This window comes from Galleria mellonella, unplaced genomic scaffold (genome assembly GCF_026898425.1).
Source record: "Galleria mellonella isolate WM207_F2 unplaced genomic scaffold, CSIRO_AGI_GalMel_v1 utg1260, whole genome shotgun sequence".
NCBI classification, from domain to species: Eukaryota; Metazoa; Arthropoda; class Insecta; order Lepidoptera; family Pyralidae; genus Galleria; species Galleria mellonella.
In genome coordinates, this window is record NW_026441985.1 from 160,876 (window position 1) to 179,471 (window position 18,596).

The 18,596-nt window shown below is 32.5% G+C and overlaps 1 protein-coding gene across 1 annotated transcript in view; it reads right to left on the reverse strand.

Moving 5' to 3' along the window:
* LOC113510904 (acid sphingomyelinase-like phosphodiesterase 3a) overlaps positions 1–18,596 on the reverse strand; it is an 87,853-nt gene that overhangs the window by 18,126 nt on the left and 51,131 nt on the right. The window contains exons 3-4 of the mRNA XM_052900110.1: positions 10,682–10,750; positions 2,939–3,098 (exon numbers count right to left, since the gene is read on the reverse strand). Coding sequence (XP_052756070.1) covers positions 2,939–3,098; positions 10,682–10,750 — 229 coding nt within the window. The remainder of the gene's footprint in view (positions 1–2,938; positions 3,099–10,681; positions 10,751–18,596) is intronic.

The following is an 18,596-nucleotide window of genomic DNA, read 5'->3' on the forward strand; positions in this document are numbered from 1 at the left end:
GTTAGCCGTTAACTGTCCACTACTGAACATAGGCTTTGTCTTTAAGGGGACCGTAACCATAATCATAACCCATCTTTCTATAAGGGAAACAATTTTTAAATTCGGTTAAGCATTTTTCGACTCTATTCTTTACAAACATAAAATTGAATTTTATATTTTTATACTATTAGTTTAGATCTTATTTATTATTTAATTTATTTAATAATTTCAAATATAGTAAATTGTGGTCTATATGCTAATTTGCCACCTCAGTGGTAAAAAAATTACGCCCTGAGAGCTATATACCTATTAAACTCTGCTATATGTTATAAGAAAGAAATTGTAGACTATATGACTTTTTAACTGATAGACTTCGAAAAGAAGATTCTTAATTCGGTTATTTTTTATTTTATGTTTATCACAACATAACTATGTCATTTCTCGCTTTATCTGAAAAGATATACTTACAGATTGGTTCTACAGAAATTTTTATCAAAATTGTTTCAATAATTTAGTTTTTAAATGAAAATAAATGGTTTTGTCAGAATTAAAGTTGGTCAGTAATTTATTAATCTCTCATATGCACACATTATTATATACTTATCTATACTTATAATAAATCTGTAGAGAGGATAATTCTGTACATGAAATATATTTCCAAAATAACTGCCAGGGGGTGATTAGTGATAGATACTGATGCCAAAAATGCAATCAGTAAAATTTTTGTCTGTCTAACTGTCTGTATGTTCGTTATAGAAACAAAAACTACTCGACCAATTTTAACGAAACTTAGTACAATTATTCTTCATACTCCTGGGCAGGTTACACTATACTTTTCTACGCTACGATCAATGAGAGCAGAGCAGTGAAGGAAAATGTTAAAAATGTCCACCCGTGCGACGCCGGGACGCGCCACTAGTATCAAATAAAGTTCTAAACATATTTACAATAGTTTCTCGTTAATTAAAACATATTTAAGACACTATTCAATAACATTCACATCTTAAATATTAAATTTTTTCTTAATTAAATGAAAATTATGTTATAGAAATGAACAGAATAATATTGAGAAATACCATTAGAACATTATAGGAATATTTACTAAACAGTTATGCACGTTCTGTCAATATATACACGAGTACTGTGCACTGGTAAACATAATATTTAAACTATGTTTTCTGTGGGAGTCTCACAAAGACATAACAATATTTACTCGCAGCATATTTAAATAGTAAAATAATATTTAAATACGCTACAGGTAAATATTGTTGCATAATGATGTTGTACACGTGAAACAGGTTGGTAGACTAAAAAATGCAATATACTAGTGATCCGGCTTCGCACCGGTGGATAGAATTTTACATAATAGATAGATAGACAGATATATAATTTATTTGATTACTTACAGCATACAAATGACAACAGACATAGATAGACATACACACAAAAAAGGTAAAAGAATACGTATACAAAAAGAAAAAAGGCAAAAAACATAAAAGAAGTAACATAATTTTCCTTAATGCATGTACAATATATAGTAAATAATATATAGCTTACTAGTTGCGTTGATAATGTAGCTTTCTATAGGCAATTTTTTTTTTTAAATCGGTTAAATATCTTTAATCCATTATAAACAAACAGACAAATATGTCGTCTTCACAATATTAATAAAAATAGTATACATTCTTAGTCCTCTCTTGTTTCTGACTGTATTATATTTATCAATACGCCCCTCTGCCCCTCTAGATAAGTGCATAAACGATAAGCACGTTTTTGTTAGTAAAATCATAGCAAAAAACAAGACGCCAAATATTGCTGTCACTTTCTCACGTATGCGTTGACGACAACTTATCTATTCGTTTGTAAAAGTAGTCTATAGCAGGTCGGAGTAAATTAATAAACATTAAATTCCACGCCGTAAATAGACTCAAGTGTCTGCAGCGTAGAACATTGGGAGCTACGGCGTAGCACATGTAGATATATCTACGCTCGGGATAATAAGTACTACGGAAAAAAGCCAGGATGACATTTCTCGTATTTCTTAAACACTATGAAATGTTTATTACATATTTCGTTTTAAAGCACTTAAAAAATTAAGTTTAACTTAAAATCTAAGTAAGAAATATTATTGCCTTTCATTAAAAGAATATTTATAAATACTGCATTTCTTGATTTAATGCATAATATTGTAATCGAGAAAATTTGGAGATTTTTTTCTTTTATCTATGCATAATATGAAGCGTTATATTGTTATATGCATATTACTTACTCCACCTGTAAATAACTAAAGATAATGTTCCATTAAAAAAATTAAAATTCTGGCAATACCAATTATTTTGATTTTAAAACTAAACTACCAAATCAATGTTGATAACATTTCTATGAGATCAATCTGCAAGTATTTTCTTTCATATCAAAAAAATTCTAAATCTGTTTATAACGGAGGGAGTTATAAGGTAACAAATATAAAAAATACAACCGAATTGCGAACCTCTTTCTTTTTAAAGTCGGTTGAAAAACATATACTGTGGAATAGATAAGTTTTGTTTTTGTTGTTGTAAAATCTTTATTACATATAATTTACATTGGACATGTAAAAAAATATTTAATATACAATGGCGAACTTATCCCATAGAAGGATCTCTAACAGTCAAACTTTGAGAAGCTAAAAGAAAGTTATAAAATATTCCGGGTTAAAACTGTATTGCTATAGATAAAACTCAATACTTAGTTAAAATTAAACATATAATAATACTAAGTAATTGAACACATCAACATATATATTTTATAATAATAAGATATAAAATTTTATATATTAACAAAAGTGGGCTTCTATTTGAAAGAGGTCTTTTCTGTTGCATTCAACCCAACATTGTGACATTGGAAGTGATCAACTAGTAATCTATAATAAATATAATACATATTTTGATATGAAACCAATTCAAGTGTGAATACATACCCTGTCCATAACACAAACTCGACATTCTCCGAGTGTCTGGTACGCATATAGCGCGCCGCTGAGTCGATCAACTCCAGGGAACTGTCGCATGAGTAGTCACCGTATCTGCCGAGGGCCCTGTGATGGCCAGAACTTCCACGCTCGTCCGCTCTCCGACAGTCTGCGTCAAAAATCATATTTTAACTATTTTCTAATTCCTATTAATATTTATATACTAGATATTTCCCGTGGCTTTGCCCGCTTGCATCAGCGGGTATGTAAAGTATCCAATGTTTTAAATTAATTAGTTATAGGTCGTCTACTATAACATAGCACGTCCCTCTAAAATCCAAAAAATAATGCAAAGGATTAAAAATATGTGACCTACAAGGTTTCGATCAAGGAGTATAATAATACTCTGGCTGGACCGCTACTGAAGAAGTTTCCTTACAAACACAAACATCTGTATATGGTCACACACGTTGAAGTAAAACATTGGAGGGGCATACCATGTTAACGTAGATAATATATATTAAATATCATTTAAATATATTTATTCGTTTATATATGTAATTTAACTATGTATTTATATCAATAATTAGTAGTATCGCATTCGAGTATTCTGACACTTCCCTATGGTTGACTGGGAGAGAATGCTTTTAGCATTAAGTCCGCGATGTACACATATTTGTACTAATGAATAAATAAAATAAAATAACCATTTGAATGTAACTGAGTGACAAATATCCATCCATGAAAACATACCCACTTTTGCTTATACGCGTAGCATAGTGGGATATGATGTGAAAGTAAGTTTGTTTGTTCGTTTGTTACCTCTCAACCAATCGTCATGTAATTTAGTATGCACATAGTATTTGAGATGAAAGACATAATCCACTTTTATTGTACAGGACAATCAAAATATTCCGGCTCCGCAGCCAAAGTTATGGCTATTTTTTTTTATACAACTTAGAATGGCAAACAAGCTGACGGCCCACCTGATGGAAAGTGATAACCGTCGCCTATAGACATGAGCAGTGGATATAACAGAGTATACTGAGGACTCAGTTGTTATTCCTCTGTACCCTGCAAATTCACGCCATATCCCACCCTTCAAACCGAAACACAGCCATGTAAACACAACTGCTTCACGGTAGAAACACGAAAGAAACAGAGGTACTCAAGCAATCGACTTTTGTGCAAAGTTTCCCTCTAGTATTAATTAGCCACAACTTCGTCTACTTTTGTTGATATTAATAATAATGACATCTTCGTGATTCCTTACAATATCAGCCGTTAACTATCCAATACTGAATATAGTCCTTTCCTTATTGGTGAGGATTGGGGGGGAGGCAGTAGTTGCCACACTTGGTAAGCGGGTTAGTAACTGCAAGAGTTCAAGACTGACAGACACTGAATACTTTCTATGTCAATTTTAATAGAAAATATGGATAGTGGGCTCGACTTCTGCTTTGTTACATCATCAGATCATATCAGCCGTTAATTGTATACAGTTAAATATGGTACTACCCCCTTGAGAGGGTTTTTTTTATGGGTGAATATGGTATGGTAACCCCGCCTGCGCTAACGGGATGCGCTGGCGGAGCACCAGTGAAGGGTGATAGATGAGAATGAAAACAGGCCAGTTAGCCTATCATGATAAATTCATCAGGAATTAACCATGATAGTCTCCAGGGAGAACCGCGAGGAGGTCGACCTGGTTGGGTATATTGTTAGCAAGTGGATTCTCAGTCTCTATTACTAACAATCCCTTCCCCCTTCCCTTGAGAGGGTTTGCCAGTAGTTGTTACACTTAGCAGGCAGATTGGTAACCGCAATTAAGCTTTGGTAATATTTAAGAAACAGTTTATGAGGGTTTAATGGGCAGCTGCTGCTCATCGCTCGATTAATTAAATTCAACAAAGAAAAGAGTAATCCATTCAATACTAGAACCACACAGTTTGCTAAATACTAAATCATTAAATATTCAAAAATAGCAACAAATATTACTATATCAACGGAACTGTTTAAAGAAGACAATAAATTTCTTTTACAGTTCCCCACTTATACTCGTATTAAAAGTTTTATGCGAAAGCGCTGCGGCATTGAGCGTCAGCTACATAAGAGCGTAGCTCGAATTGAAATAACTTATATCCCAACTTAGAATACAGAATACTTTATATACTGATTCACGCGGGCGAAGCCACGGGATGTAACTTTTTTTAGGTAACTTTGAATGCCAAACAAGCTGACGGTCCACCTGATGTATTGACACGAACAACAGATAGACAACAGAGTATACTGTGTTGTCCATGATATTTTTTAATGCGTTGCCTTTCTTGAGAACTAAGGTGTTATATCTCAGTACCCTATAATTCATTTTTTTTATTGGATGATAATGGAATAGTAACCCCACCCGCGCTATCGGTACACACCGGCGGGGCACCAGTGAAGGATGATAGGTGAGGATGAAGTAGGTCAGTTAGCCCATCGTGACGAATTCATGAAGAAATGTTAACGATGGTTTCCAGGGGGAACCAAGTGGAGGTTGACCTAATAAGGTATATTTCTAACAATAGGGCTTTCAAACTCCATTGCTAACAATCCCTTTCCCACCCAGTACCCTATAATTTCATTATCATATCACCTACCTCACCCTAGAAACCGAAACATAGCCATGCAAACATAATCGCTTTAGCAGAAATACAAAAGGGACAGAGATATCCAAGCAATCGACTTTTGTTCGAAGTTATTATAAAAAGTATTCTTTCTGTATAATGCCGGCATGTAACAGACTACCTGTTCCTTTTTCGTGGATGTCGTAAGAGGTGGCTAAAGGAACTTGATGGTCGAGCGATAGGCAGCAACGACCCTCTTAAAAGATCACCAAAGCCTAACGACGATTGCCAATCTGCTTATCAAGCGTGGCAACTACTGATAAAACCTTCGTTTTGTGGAAGGCCCATTTTCAGAAGTGGACAGGAGACAGCTAATATGAAATTATAAAATAAAAAATAAATCAAATAATTTCTCATGCAGTCCATAAAGGTTGTTCGACAATAGTGAAAGAGAGTTTATTTTGTTAAACCTCTCAAATATCAATACCTAAAATGTCGACTATCTGGAACACAGCATCCCATTTAAACTTGGTCAATGGTTTATCAATTTAAGCCAGCTGCTACAAGGGTGGTTAATACAGCGACAAACCCCGAGATTCCACTACAAATCGAAGCGATATAAATCTGTACCCTCTGCCTAGTGAAATGAATCTGATTGAGTCTGCATTGAGTTTAGATTAAGTTATTAAGAACCGTTAATTAAAACAATTATTTAATTTAGTATATACATAGTATTTTTGTTAAATAAAACTATCATTATCATATCAGACGCCAATTGTTCACTGCTGAACATAAATCTCCCCCCAAAAATGGGGATGGTTTTGGAAGTGGTTGCCACGCTTGGCAGGCAGTATGGCAACCTCAATTAGGTTTTTGATGATGTTTTAAAAGGGACACTGCTTTTCAACTCTCGACCATTAAGTACCCTTAGTCTCCTCTTACGAACCTACGGGAACGAAAGAGGTGGTCCGTTCTATACTGGGACTACACACGACAAATAAAACTATACACATATAGTTAATATACGGTTCGCACCTGTACTGCTCAATTTGCTCCCACTTGTCAGGTAATTTCTTTGCTCAATTCTCTGATTGCTCAACAGCGAAATATTGTTTATTTTATTGACAAATTAGATAAACCTCCTAAATATTTATTGTTTAAAATTTTTAATTTTGTAAAATGAATCTTTGGCTCACTACACGTTTTCGTATACTGTAAATGTAGTGAGCGATTTATAAATAAATAAATGATTTCATAAATTAATATACAATATAGGTATATCACTGACTAGATACTTTGATAATACAAGACTAATATCTTGCTCATAAATATTTATTTCATTTGCCAAGGATGTTTACTAAATGTTGGCAAGTTTAGAAGAAATATTATGGAAATTATAGTAAATGAAATATTATATAAACTAAAGTTCATAGTAATTAAATTTCAAACAACATCCAACGGAATATTTTTCGACAGTGTTTCCTTTTTGTATAATATTTAATTGACTTCAAAGATAGTTGAGAGAAAAACTTTCAGTTGTATTTCTTTTGTAGTTTGTCACTTCATAACTTAGTCAGTTTTAAAGCTATTTAAAAAAAATATCTGAAAGCTGTACTTACATATTGTCCTGTAGAAGTTTTATTAAAATTAGTTCAGTAGTTAAGTTTTTATATGTAAATAACTGAATTTGTTACAATTGAATATGGTTTTTTTGGGGCACAATCTTTAATTATTTATGTGATATCTTCGCCTATTCTATATATTTTTTATAATTCTTTTTTGTAATCAATGCCTAGATTAATTGGATGAAATATGTAAGAATATAAATTCTGTAAAAAGGCTGGGTAATATCGATGACTCGGCTATTAATCGAGTTATTTTCGGCTGAAGTATTTGTATCATTTATTTACAGTAGACATCTATATATTTAAAATACATGACTAAAAACTGACGATGTTGCAATTTTATCATCAAACCATTTATTAAAGGGCTTTAAGTTATTATAGATTATATAGAGAGACTGAGAATAAATAATTACAATATGAATAAATATCAGTAGAGTCATGTGGGGTAAACGTACGCGGCGAAAAAGTGTCCGCAGTGAACATTCTGGGAACCCCATGGATGACAGCAGGTCGAGACCTATCGCGTTTAGTTAGCACTTGACCACCAAGCGAGAGTACTACGTCACAGGTTTGCTGCACAATGCTGTAGAAACTTACACAGCAGTATTGCTTTTGCACGGATTTGTTATTTTTTTCTTTAAAATTAATTTGCATAGTTACTGAAGCAATGTTATTAGTCTGATTGTATAATAAAGTGACTGAGAACAGAAGTTATTCAATATTTTGTGTGAATCTATTTATTTTGTCTAAGGTAAGTCATACTTCGAAATTTTATTATTTTTATTTGCTTTAATGGGATGGGGTAAGTGTCCAGGGGTAAGTGTCCACATTAATTAAAATGCATATACTTACCCAGTCATATTTGTTTGCCTTCTAGTTGACAAAATTGTTTCCGGAGAACGTGGTCAAACTATAACCGTAGTTTGTTGTGTTAATGCAACTGGAAATTATGTGCCGTCTGCATTTATTTTGCCTCGAAAAAGAATAAAGGGTGAACTTATGGACGGAGCTCCGGCTGGTAGCATTGGCATGACATCTGATTCCGGATTCACCAACGCGGACTTATATTTTCAGTGGCTGGTACACTTCAAGGAATGCACTTCACCAATACTGATTATTGACAATCATTCAAGCCATATTAGCTTGCAAGCTACTCTGTATTGCAGAGAGAATAACATCGTTGTACTTACATTGCCACCTCACAGTAGTCACAATATACAACCCTCGGATAGAACCATTTACAGTCCTCTAAAAAATCAGTACGCACTTGAAGCTGATAAATGGATGGCACAGCATCCTGGTAGATCTATTAATCAATACCAAGTAACATCTATTTTCGACAGAGCGTTTAAAAAATTGCTACTGTGTGTAATTGTACTGTGGGGCAAACGAGCATGCGAACCGCATGCTCGTTTGCCCCCTGTGGTAAGTGAGTACCGCCGCCCATGATCATCCACAACACCAGCGGCATTGCAGGTATGCTGCCGGCCTTTTAAAAAGGAATATACGCTTTTCTTGAAGATATATTTTATTTTTCTTGAAGATATATTTTTTTCTCGTCTATAGATAAATCTATTTTCCTTTTTTTATATGTATTCTTTTATTTGCTTTTTTTAATTTTGTGCATATGTATTTTATATTTGTTTTATTTGTGTGCTATAAGTAATGCAAAGTAAATTATACATCTATAATTATAACATTGTCTTAAATATTATTTAACCATTATGTTTTTTTTACACTAGGTACGTATTTTTTGTATAAACTGATCGTTGATTATTTTTACAAAGTCAAAAAGTTTGTACTCCTCTCTCCTAAATGCTGTGTCCAACAGGATATGGATCTAGACCTGTTTTAATATTTACTAATCACATTATGGAACGCAATAAGGAACAAATATATAAATAAAAAAAATTTATAAGAGACTATTGGCACTTAATGAGGTTGACATGAAATTTAAATATATATATTTATATTAAAAATGACATCTTATTTCAATCTTATTAAATTTATGATAAGAAATACAGTTATGTTCTTGCTGTGAAATTTTATGTTACTAAGTTTTATCACGTGCTTCTTGCAAAAATGTAATAAAACGCTGGAAGTCTGGAACTAATAAAATCGAGGGAAGTCCAGAGTTATTTTACTGCCAAGATATTTTTACTGTACTTGAGCATTTCTCAGATGACACACATATTTTAAATATAAATATTTCAACAAGCATTCTTTATGCCTTTAAAACTGATACTCTCATAGTGTCCGTTTCTCAATCAGATATTGTTGACTTGTACAACTTCTCTAAAACAAAAACCTTGTATAATTAATAATAAATATATAAATAAAATAGTCGCGCAAATAGATGCTTATCACTTAATCTGTAACGGAGTGGTGTCGGATTTACCTATCTTATTACGGATTACTGAAATATGTGGTCAAAGGCGATTATTAGTATTATATTATATTTCACATTATCACAAATGATATTTAATACGCTACATTAAATTAAACGTCAGATCTGCTATGTTACTTTACAGTGTGCTACAAATCACTCTATGAAATCGCAGATAGTCGAAGCGTTCGGATTTATTCGTGAGTCATCGGCAGTGAAGTGAAATCGAATCAGATGGCCAGCTAAGCCATATTGATCAAGTAAATAGACACTTTATCATAATGCATTAAAGTCTCTATTCGCTCGCTTTTATCATAAAAATCATCTTTTATATGCCACTTTTAAAAGCAAATAGTGGCGAGTTCGTCATAAGTCTTTGCGTGTGAAAATCATTTTATGATTTGTCACTAATAACATCACTGTTATATTAAAGTGATAATTTTAATAAATGATAATAAATTAAATATAGTTCCATGGCTTATTATTACCATTATGGTGAATATAACATTTTTCATGACCACACTTCGCCAGCGAAAAGCCAAAGTGGCAAATGGAAAACTTACTTACGAGTATTACTTGTTTAAGAAAAATTATTAAAATAAAGCACTAAGTGAATCAGTGAAGTTAATATATTTTGGAAGAAAAGATAAAACATCAAAATATAATTTTATAAGTCAAATAAAGGGATATTTATAAATACAACTCATTGGAGAAAATAATTTAAAAAAAGAGAAACAATTTAACAATTGTAAAAGAAATATTTCAGTAAATTTATTTTACAAGATTACAAATAACAATAATAATAAATTTAAATTACTAATATTAAGTTATGTGTACGTGTAAAAGTATAAAATTTGATTTAAATATAATAGTAATTATAAATGAATTAAAAATAACATTTTACTCTTCACACATCGTCGAAAAGGAGAAAGGTAGTCAATTTGGCAATTATGAATTAATTTTGATAACTACATTTGCATTTACTAATTGTAATAGGTCTAACAAAGTATCCTTTGATGTAAACTTAGTACTATTAGAGTAGCTAGTATACAATGAGTACATACAGTTGAATTTAAAATCTCCTCCTTTAATAATTCGATTAATAAAGCAGTTTTCTATAACAGTTTGTACCTACGTCTTCTAGTATCGCCTTGTGATGTGTAGAGTGGATCATAGTGGAAGTCTGTGATGTGCCAGAAGTAACCTGCAACAAAGTTATAAGAATATGAGATTTTTTTAAGACATGAAAATGGAATAGTAATACCTAACCTAATCTAATTGGGGGGAAAGGGATTATTAGCTTTGGAGTTTGACAGCCCCATTGCTAGCAATATGCCTTATTAGGTCGACCTCCACGTGGTTCCCCCTGGAAACCATCGTGAACAATTCTTGTTGAATTCGTCACGATAGGCTAACTGACCTACTTCATCCTCACCTATCACCCTTCACTGGTGCCCCGCCGGTGTATACCGATAGCGCGGGTGGGGTTACCATTTCATTGTCATCCATTAAAAAAAAAAACCAAATCTAATCTCGACTGCACGAGGGAAGGCATTTTTAGTCATGATTTCTCATAGCTAATCATTGCTAGCAATATAACCTTTAAATTAGAATACGGCTAAGTGTACATTATGTAACTTTTTGTTGTTGTCAATAAATGTTTTCTTTCTTTCTTTCTTTCTTACATAGTGTAGCATAATATAACTTATTGACGATAGAAATAGATAAAATAAACTATCTTTACTCATACTGCTCAGCTATGAACAAAATATATATAAATAAAGCCTCTTATATTCCTGATAGTAACATATTATTACTATGTGAATAATTCAAATATAGTGTAGGTCTATAAAATAATGTATTACCTTTTATTACTTTTATACATTTTTATAATGGTGCGAAAATATAAGGTCGGAATATACGAAAACATAAATATTTTTTACAGGTGTACCGCATACCTTATGAATATTTTTAATGCCGGTGTAGTAGATGTGTAATTACTTTTAGTTTACAGTTTACCGTAATGTTTTAAGTTAGGTATTAGATAACATCACTGCAAGGTGAAACGAAATTTTATTATTATCATCATTATTTCAATATTTCACTAATATACCATATACCCTGCTAACTACAGTCTTCAGGATACAGCTACTTACTAATGTCCTTCTAAAATACATACTATAAAAATCTAGCCGTTTTCCCACATCTTTGACTGCTTGAGTTAGGGCTACCGTCGCCTAAATTGCCGACACCGAATAAACACGGCAAAAATTCCAGACATTTGGGTGAAATATGGTATTTTCCCCGGACATTGCTGAAAAAATGTTTTTTGTAACAAAAATAAAAACATAGTTATATAAAAACAGGGTTATTGAGAATAAGTTTGTAACTAAGATTTATTTCAATTGGTCGCCTACCTATAAAAAAATTAGACTTCCCTTGACAATAAAAATGACACTTTTCAAAAATCCTGTCAGTTGGCTCCCGGACGCCCTTCAAACTAGGACAAATCCGGGGAATTCCGAACGGATGGCAGCCCTAGCTTGACTCAATATATAAAGTAGCCTATGCGTTTCTTGCAAATATTCATTCATTTATTCATTCATTCATTGGATTAGGATATAATCTACTCAAGCACCAAATTTCATTCAATTTCATTTAACATTTTACGAATGATCAACTAACAAACATCTAAATATATTTCTAAAACCTTTAAAATTTGTCAATAATTAATAAATATTATAAATAAGGGCGGTAGTATGGTCCCGGCATAGAATAGGCTACCCCTTTCTTTCCCATAGGTGTCGTAAGAGGCGACTAAAAGTGAACGAGGGATGGGCAACAGTGTCCCTTTTAAAACGTAACTAAAGCCTAATTGCGGTTGCTAATCTGCTTGCCAAGCGTGGCAACTACTGGAAAACCCCCAAGAGGGAGGCTTATGTTCAGCAGTGGACAGTTAAGGGCTGATATGATGATGATGATGATGAAGGAACTAATTATTTTACGGACATTGACCAGTTCATACATTTTTCAAACGTTACTAAAGCAACTTAGAATTACTCCCGTAGTCAGTTTAATAACTATCCAGTTACTAAAACGCTTATTACGTAGACAAATTGACAAACATTCACAACAACAATGCGTATATATATTTCTCACACAAACACTTTTTCGCTGCCGCCGGAGGATTCCCAAAGAAAATCTTGTCGTAGTAATTCAGTGGAATTTATCTGCTACGTTTGAGCCCCGCATTGGGTTAGACAAGGCAAAAACGCCTGATTAATGGCATACTGGGTCGTCTGATGAACATGTTGCGTATTCAAACATAGCTACAAAGAAATAGCGCGTTTATTACTGGAACTAACGAATTAATATATCTGAAAGTTATCTACGTATAGATATTATATAGTTACTTATTTACTATTTTATAATTTTCATTGCTTTTGCATCGTTGTTTATTGGTGGATGAGTTTTACGTAAATGATGTCCCGGATTCGATTTTCAGTTGATAATCGTTATCATATCAGCCGTTGACTGTCCACTGCTGAACATAGACCTACCCCTACCAATTGAAGGGGATTTGCCAGTAGTTGCTATGATTGGCAGGCGGGTCGACAATCGCAGTTAGGCTTTATTGATATTTTAAGGACGCTGCTGCTCATCTATCGACTATTAAATTCCCTTAGTCGCCTCTTACAATACCAACGGGAAAGGAAGTGGTAGCCTATTATATGAAGAGACCACAAGTCAAGCAGTACCAAAGATTTTTGTTATTTCTTAAAAATCAAACAACTACACTCACACATACACGCCAATTCAGGAGATTTTAACTCCACCATCAGAAAGCACACGGTTTATTTGATCATTATAAGTAGGCCACTCCTGGTATATATAATATATCCTTTCATATTCCCACTGCATATCTGTCCCGTCAACATTTCATCTGGTATTATTTCCGTATGCTCGAACCAAAGTTACCGAGTTCTTCCTTATTTTTACATTGACACGATATTATTTATTTCATTTAGGGACGGAATGAAAATATAATTGGTACTCCTTTACCGCCCCTTTCATCCTTAGGATTTAGAGTAAGAAAAGGGGAATAAAGGAATAATATCTAATACATTAGAACATAGTAAATTCAAAGTGTAGTAACTTTCGAGTTTTGCTATATTCTAACGTATCTATTTTCTAAGACAGCGATTCCTAAAGTGGGTCCCACAGAACCTAGGGGTTCTGCAATAAAAGTCACCAGGGAAAACACTTATACAGCGAAATAATGTCATTCTTCACTTTAAAATTAAAAGAAACTATAATCTGTTCTATAAACTTTTAATATATTCGTAATAAAACCTTTGGTTTTTATTTAAATTACAGTGTTTTAGATTTATAATCATTTGATATGGAAATCTCTTAAAATCTTTTTGGTAGGAAAATCCCATACCTAGCATTGAGGTTAAATGAACTGTAGTTAATTTTCAGTGAAAATATAAATTTTGTTTTATAAATAAAAGATTTACAAGCGCGACAAAATTAATATAGAGAAGCAGCAAGAGAAGAAATCCTCTCGATTGTAAAAATAAGTACTAAACTCAATTTATCATTCGTCAAAGATATTAGGTAATTTGCAAGAAAAGACAAGCTATTGAGAACCTATATACTTGTTTATATTGGCTTTACTCAAGTATTCTTCTAATTTCGAGATTACCCTTCTGTTTGTAGTTTCAATCTAGAGAGTAGCGCTGCTCGATAACTCAGTACTGTTCAAGGCTTAAGCGAGTCCGAAACTAGAAGAGTAACCCCGAAAGATACAAGAGTAAACCCGATTATAAAAAATTATAATTTGGTATGACTCATGATTGTTATCAGTTTATTGCCTTAACCTTCAACCCCTACCTGAATTTAAATGAAAAACATAACGAGTTTAATAAACTGTTCGATTTATAAATTCAATATGATTTACGATGGTTAATTGTTTTAACCTTCACTCCAATGTTTGTAATTGCTTATAATTTTACATAATATTTTAAAAAAACTACAAACTACTAAAAAGGCTACTGATAAAAGAACACCTGTTATAAATTATGTATAGATATAACGATTCGCGTGTCGGTCGTACCATTTGTGATTTCATCACGAACGATTGTGGGTGTGGGACGCTTGATTGGATTAATGCGTGTGAACTTATAATTTTATATTTCCTATATATATTTATATTGTGCTCACTGCGGCATCTATCTGGTTTCTGGCTTAGATATTTTTTTCATGGGTAATAATGGAGTGGTAACCGGTGTACACTGGCGAGGCACCAGTTAGGGACGATAGGTGATGATAAAAGCAGGTTAGTTAGCCCATCGTGACGAATTCCACTAGAGTTAACCACAAAGGTTGCCAGGGGGAACTGTATGGAGGTCGACCTGATAGGGTGTATTGCTAGCAATGGGTTCATTAGACCCCATTATTAGTAATCCCGTTCCCCCGGTTTAGATATTTAGTTATTAACAATTACAAATCTACTTAGTATGAGAACGTGTAGAACGAACGCGTTATAATACGTATCCTTACTAATATTATAAATGTATAAGTGAGTTTGTTCGTTATTGATATAATATTTATTATAATTAATTATATAGATCATAGAGAAATATTGGTTTAATTCAACTAAAAATAAAGATATATTGGTATTATGATAGACATTAATAGTTAGAAAGGTAATGTTACAATCTTAAGTAAAGAAAAAACAAACGAGTATATTGTAAAGAGTTTTGTATACCACAGTTTATTAGCTTACAGCGCTTTAAAAACTAAACCAACGACTATGAAATTTGGTATACACGCATTATATGGGATGGAGAAGGATATAGGCTCCTTTTTATCTTCTGTAAGTAAACATACATTGGTTACACGAAAACGCGGATAAAGGTAGTACAAAATAAAGTTATTAGAAGATTTTTTTTATGTTTGTTATCTCATAACTCCATCAGTTGTCAATCAATTTAATAAATTCTTCTTTCATCTGATAGGATATACTTACAGATTGATTTCATATGAATTTTATTATAATCGATTTAGTAGTTTAGTTTTTAAATCTAACTAAACTGGTTTTGCGACAATTAAAATCGGTAAACAATTTAATTATAGGATGAACTGATTCTGAAAATATACTTTACTTTCTAAATTAATCTAATTTAGTCTAATCGTGTCCTTACATTTATTGTTTGCACAATATATTTAAAGTCCTGGCAATCGACATGATTGTCTAGTTTATATATATATATATATATATATATATATATATATATATATATATATATATATATATATATATATATATATATATATATATATTTTATTATATTAGTTTTGATTCAGATACTTCGATGCAATATAACATTTGATTGTAGAAGTTTAAAAAAATATTATGCCACTATTCATACTCATCAGGGGATTGCATATATTGCAGGGGATTGTGTATTCATTACAAACCATCAAAACTTAAAAACTATTAAACTACTTTTAAAAAACCTATCACTTATGGAAAGCTACTTGTTAGTTAATAACGTTGGCAATATATTATTCAAAATTATTACTACCCAGTTCGAAGCTGCATTGGATCAATAGTATATTAAATTATAGAAAACCGTTAAAAAAAAAAACAAAATAGAAACGAAAAGGAAATGCTGTAACAAAAGGGAAACTAGTAATAAAAGGGTTACAATCCATGCCATATAAAACCACCTAACGTTTTCTCATAAAGTTGTGTAGTCACAATATTGGAATATAAAATGCATTCAAGCTGTTTGGGGGTAGAGTGATGTAGCAAACAGGTGAGATGGCAATACCCAAGAAACGGTTGTCGTACAATTTCGTTCTGGTAGCTACCTAAAATATACTAATCACTTGTAAAAAAAGGTGGATATCATCAAATGCTCGCTTTTTAGCTAGCTACATATTCTATAAAAACGCAATTTCAGAACATTACACAAAACCCCGTAAAACAACCAGCTTACTAATCCCATGGAACCTTAAACCCATAAATTCATGGCTCTTCTTGTCACAGATATAATCAGTATCCACGACGTCCCACGAGAGCAAAGTTGGCAAATCCAGCGGAATTCAACTCGCGAAATAAATTAGACAAGCGATTTATAAAGCGGATGTATTAAATTGTCTTAATTTATTTGACGACTTACCACCAGGGGACCGATATGGTATACAACTGGTGTATTGCCAAAGGTTCTATCTAATCACTATCATTTAGAGCCTCATACAACTACTTTACGATAGTTTAGTAAATTAGAAAAATATAAGATTGTAAGATTATTAGATAACATATAGAGGGAGACTTTGTACAAAAGTCGTTTGCTTGGCCACCTACGTCCCATACATATTTCTATCATGAAGTAGTTGTGTTTCGATTTGAAGGGTAGGATATGGCAGTGAATTTACAGGGTACAGAGTAATAACACATGAGTCCTCAGGAATGGTAACGCATGAAGAGTATCAAGTGCGAAACTGTATATATAAAGAAATATCTGTTAGTCTAATATTTGTTATATATATATATATATATATATATATATATATATATATATATATATATATATATATATATATATATATATATATATATATATATATATATATATATATATATATATATATATATATATATATATATATATATATATATATATATATATATATATATACTTTACTTTCTAAATTATTCTCATCTAGTCTAATAGTATCTGAAGATAAAAGATGTGAGTATTTTATCAGACTCTGAATATCATCCACAAAAACATGGATCAAAAAAATATGGTTCTTCTATACTAACTCGGCGGAGCTCTATAATTTTTGTCATATATATATTACGCATGATTCTTTGCAAAAAGCATCCAGTTTTACTAACAAAAATATCCTAATGTCTATAGGTTAAGGTTTAAAAATAAGTCACAATTACTAACTTCCCCCCTCCTTCCCCCTCCCAATGCTGAGGGTCTTTATCACCGCAATGACATAACATCTCGCGGGTCGTTTGCCTCCATCCATTTCTGTCAGCTACGGAGTGGAGGGCTCCTTAAATGATGACGTCGAGTGCGCTGTGGTCTGTCCAACGTACCTAGATTTACAGTTAGCTTATAAATCTTAGCAAATAATGTCCCAAAGTTGACCTGTGTGACAAGGACGAATATATATTGAATAGTAAAGCCAAACAAGGAACGCGATAAGTAAAAGAGTACCTACCTATATAAGCATTTATGTGCTGTTTTTTTTAATCGATGAAAATGGAACCCCTCTGTGCTATTGGTATACGCTGACTGAGTACCAGTGAGTGTTAATAGGTGAGAATAAAAAGGCAGGTCTCTTGTCCCATCGCAATCGTGATGAATGAAAAAAAAGTTAGAATTACAGCACAATCCAGGAAGAACCGCGAGGATGATAATGTATATTGTTAGCAATTTGGCTACTACACCATATTGCTAGCAATCCCTTCTTTCCCATTTACCTGCTCTTCAGAACGGATGTTTTATTTGAATGTTGACTAATACAGTCAAGTCAAGTTATGTTTATGCTAAATATTGTTTATGTTTAAAGGTATCAGCTCTTACAGGAAAGCGGAATAAGTGAACAGACTTCGATCCTCAAGATTTCATTATAAAACTTTGACTTTATTTTTAACTAGCGGTCCGGCCCAATTACGCACGATGAGATAGAATTTTTATATTGCCTATATTATACAGTGATATAGCTTTCTATAGGTAAAATAATTTTTAAAATCTTACACCTTTCTGCACTGGGATGGGTTTCATACTCTGGTTTTATACTCGGATAGATATTGTAGCTTTACTGTACATATACTTCAACACTTCGATGTACCTATACGCCAGACATAATGGCATATTGTATTCTTCGATCTTTTGTATAATCTGTCATAGTGAAGTACTAATATGTTGAAAAAGAAACGGAAAAAAAAAACTTACGAGTAGTTTTCGCTTACGTAAGTACTCGAATACTACATATTCGAGTTCTCAATATTGAGTACT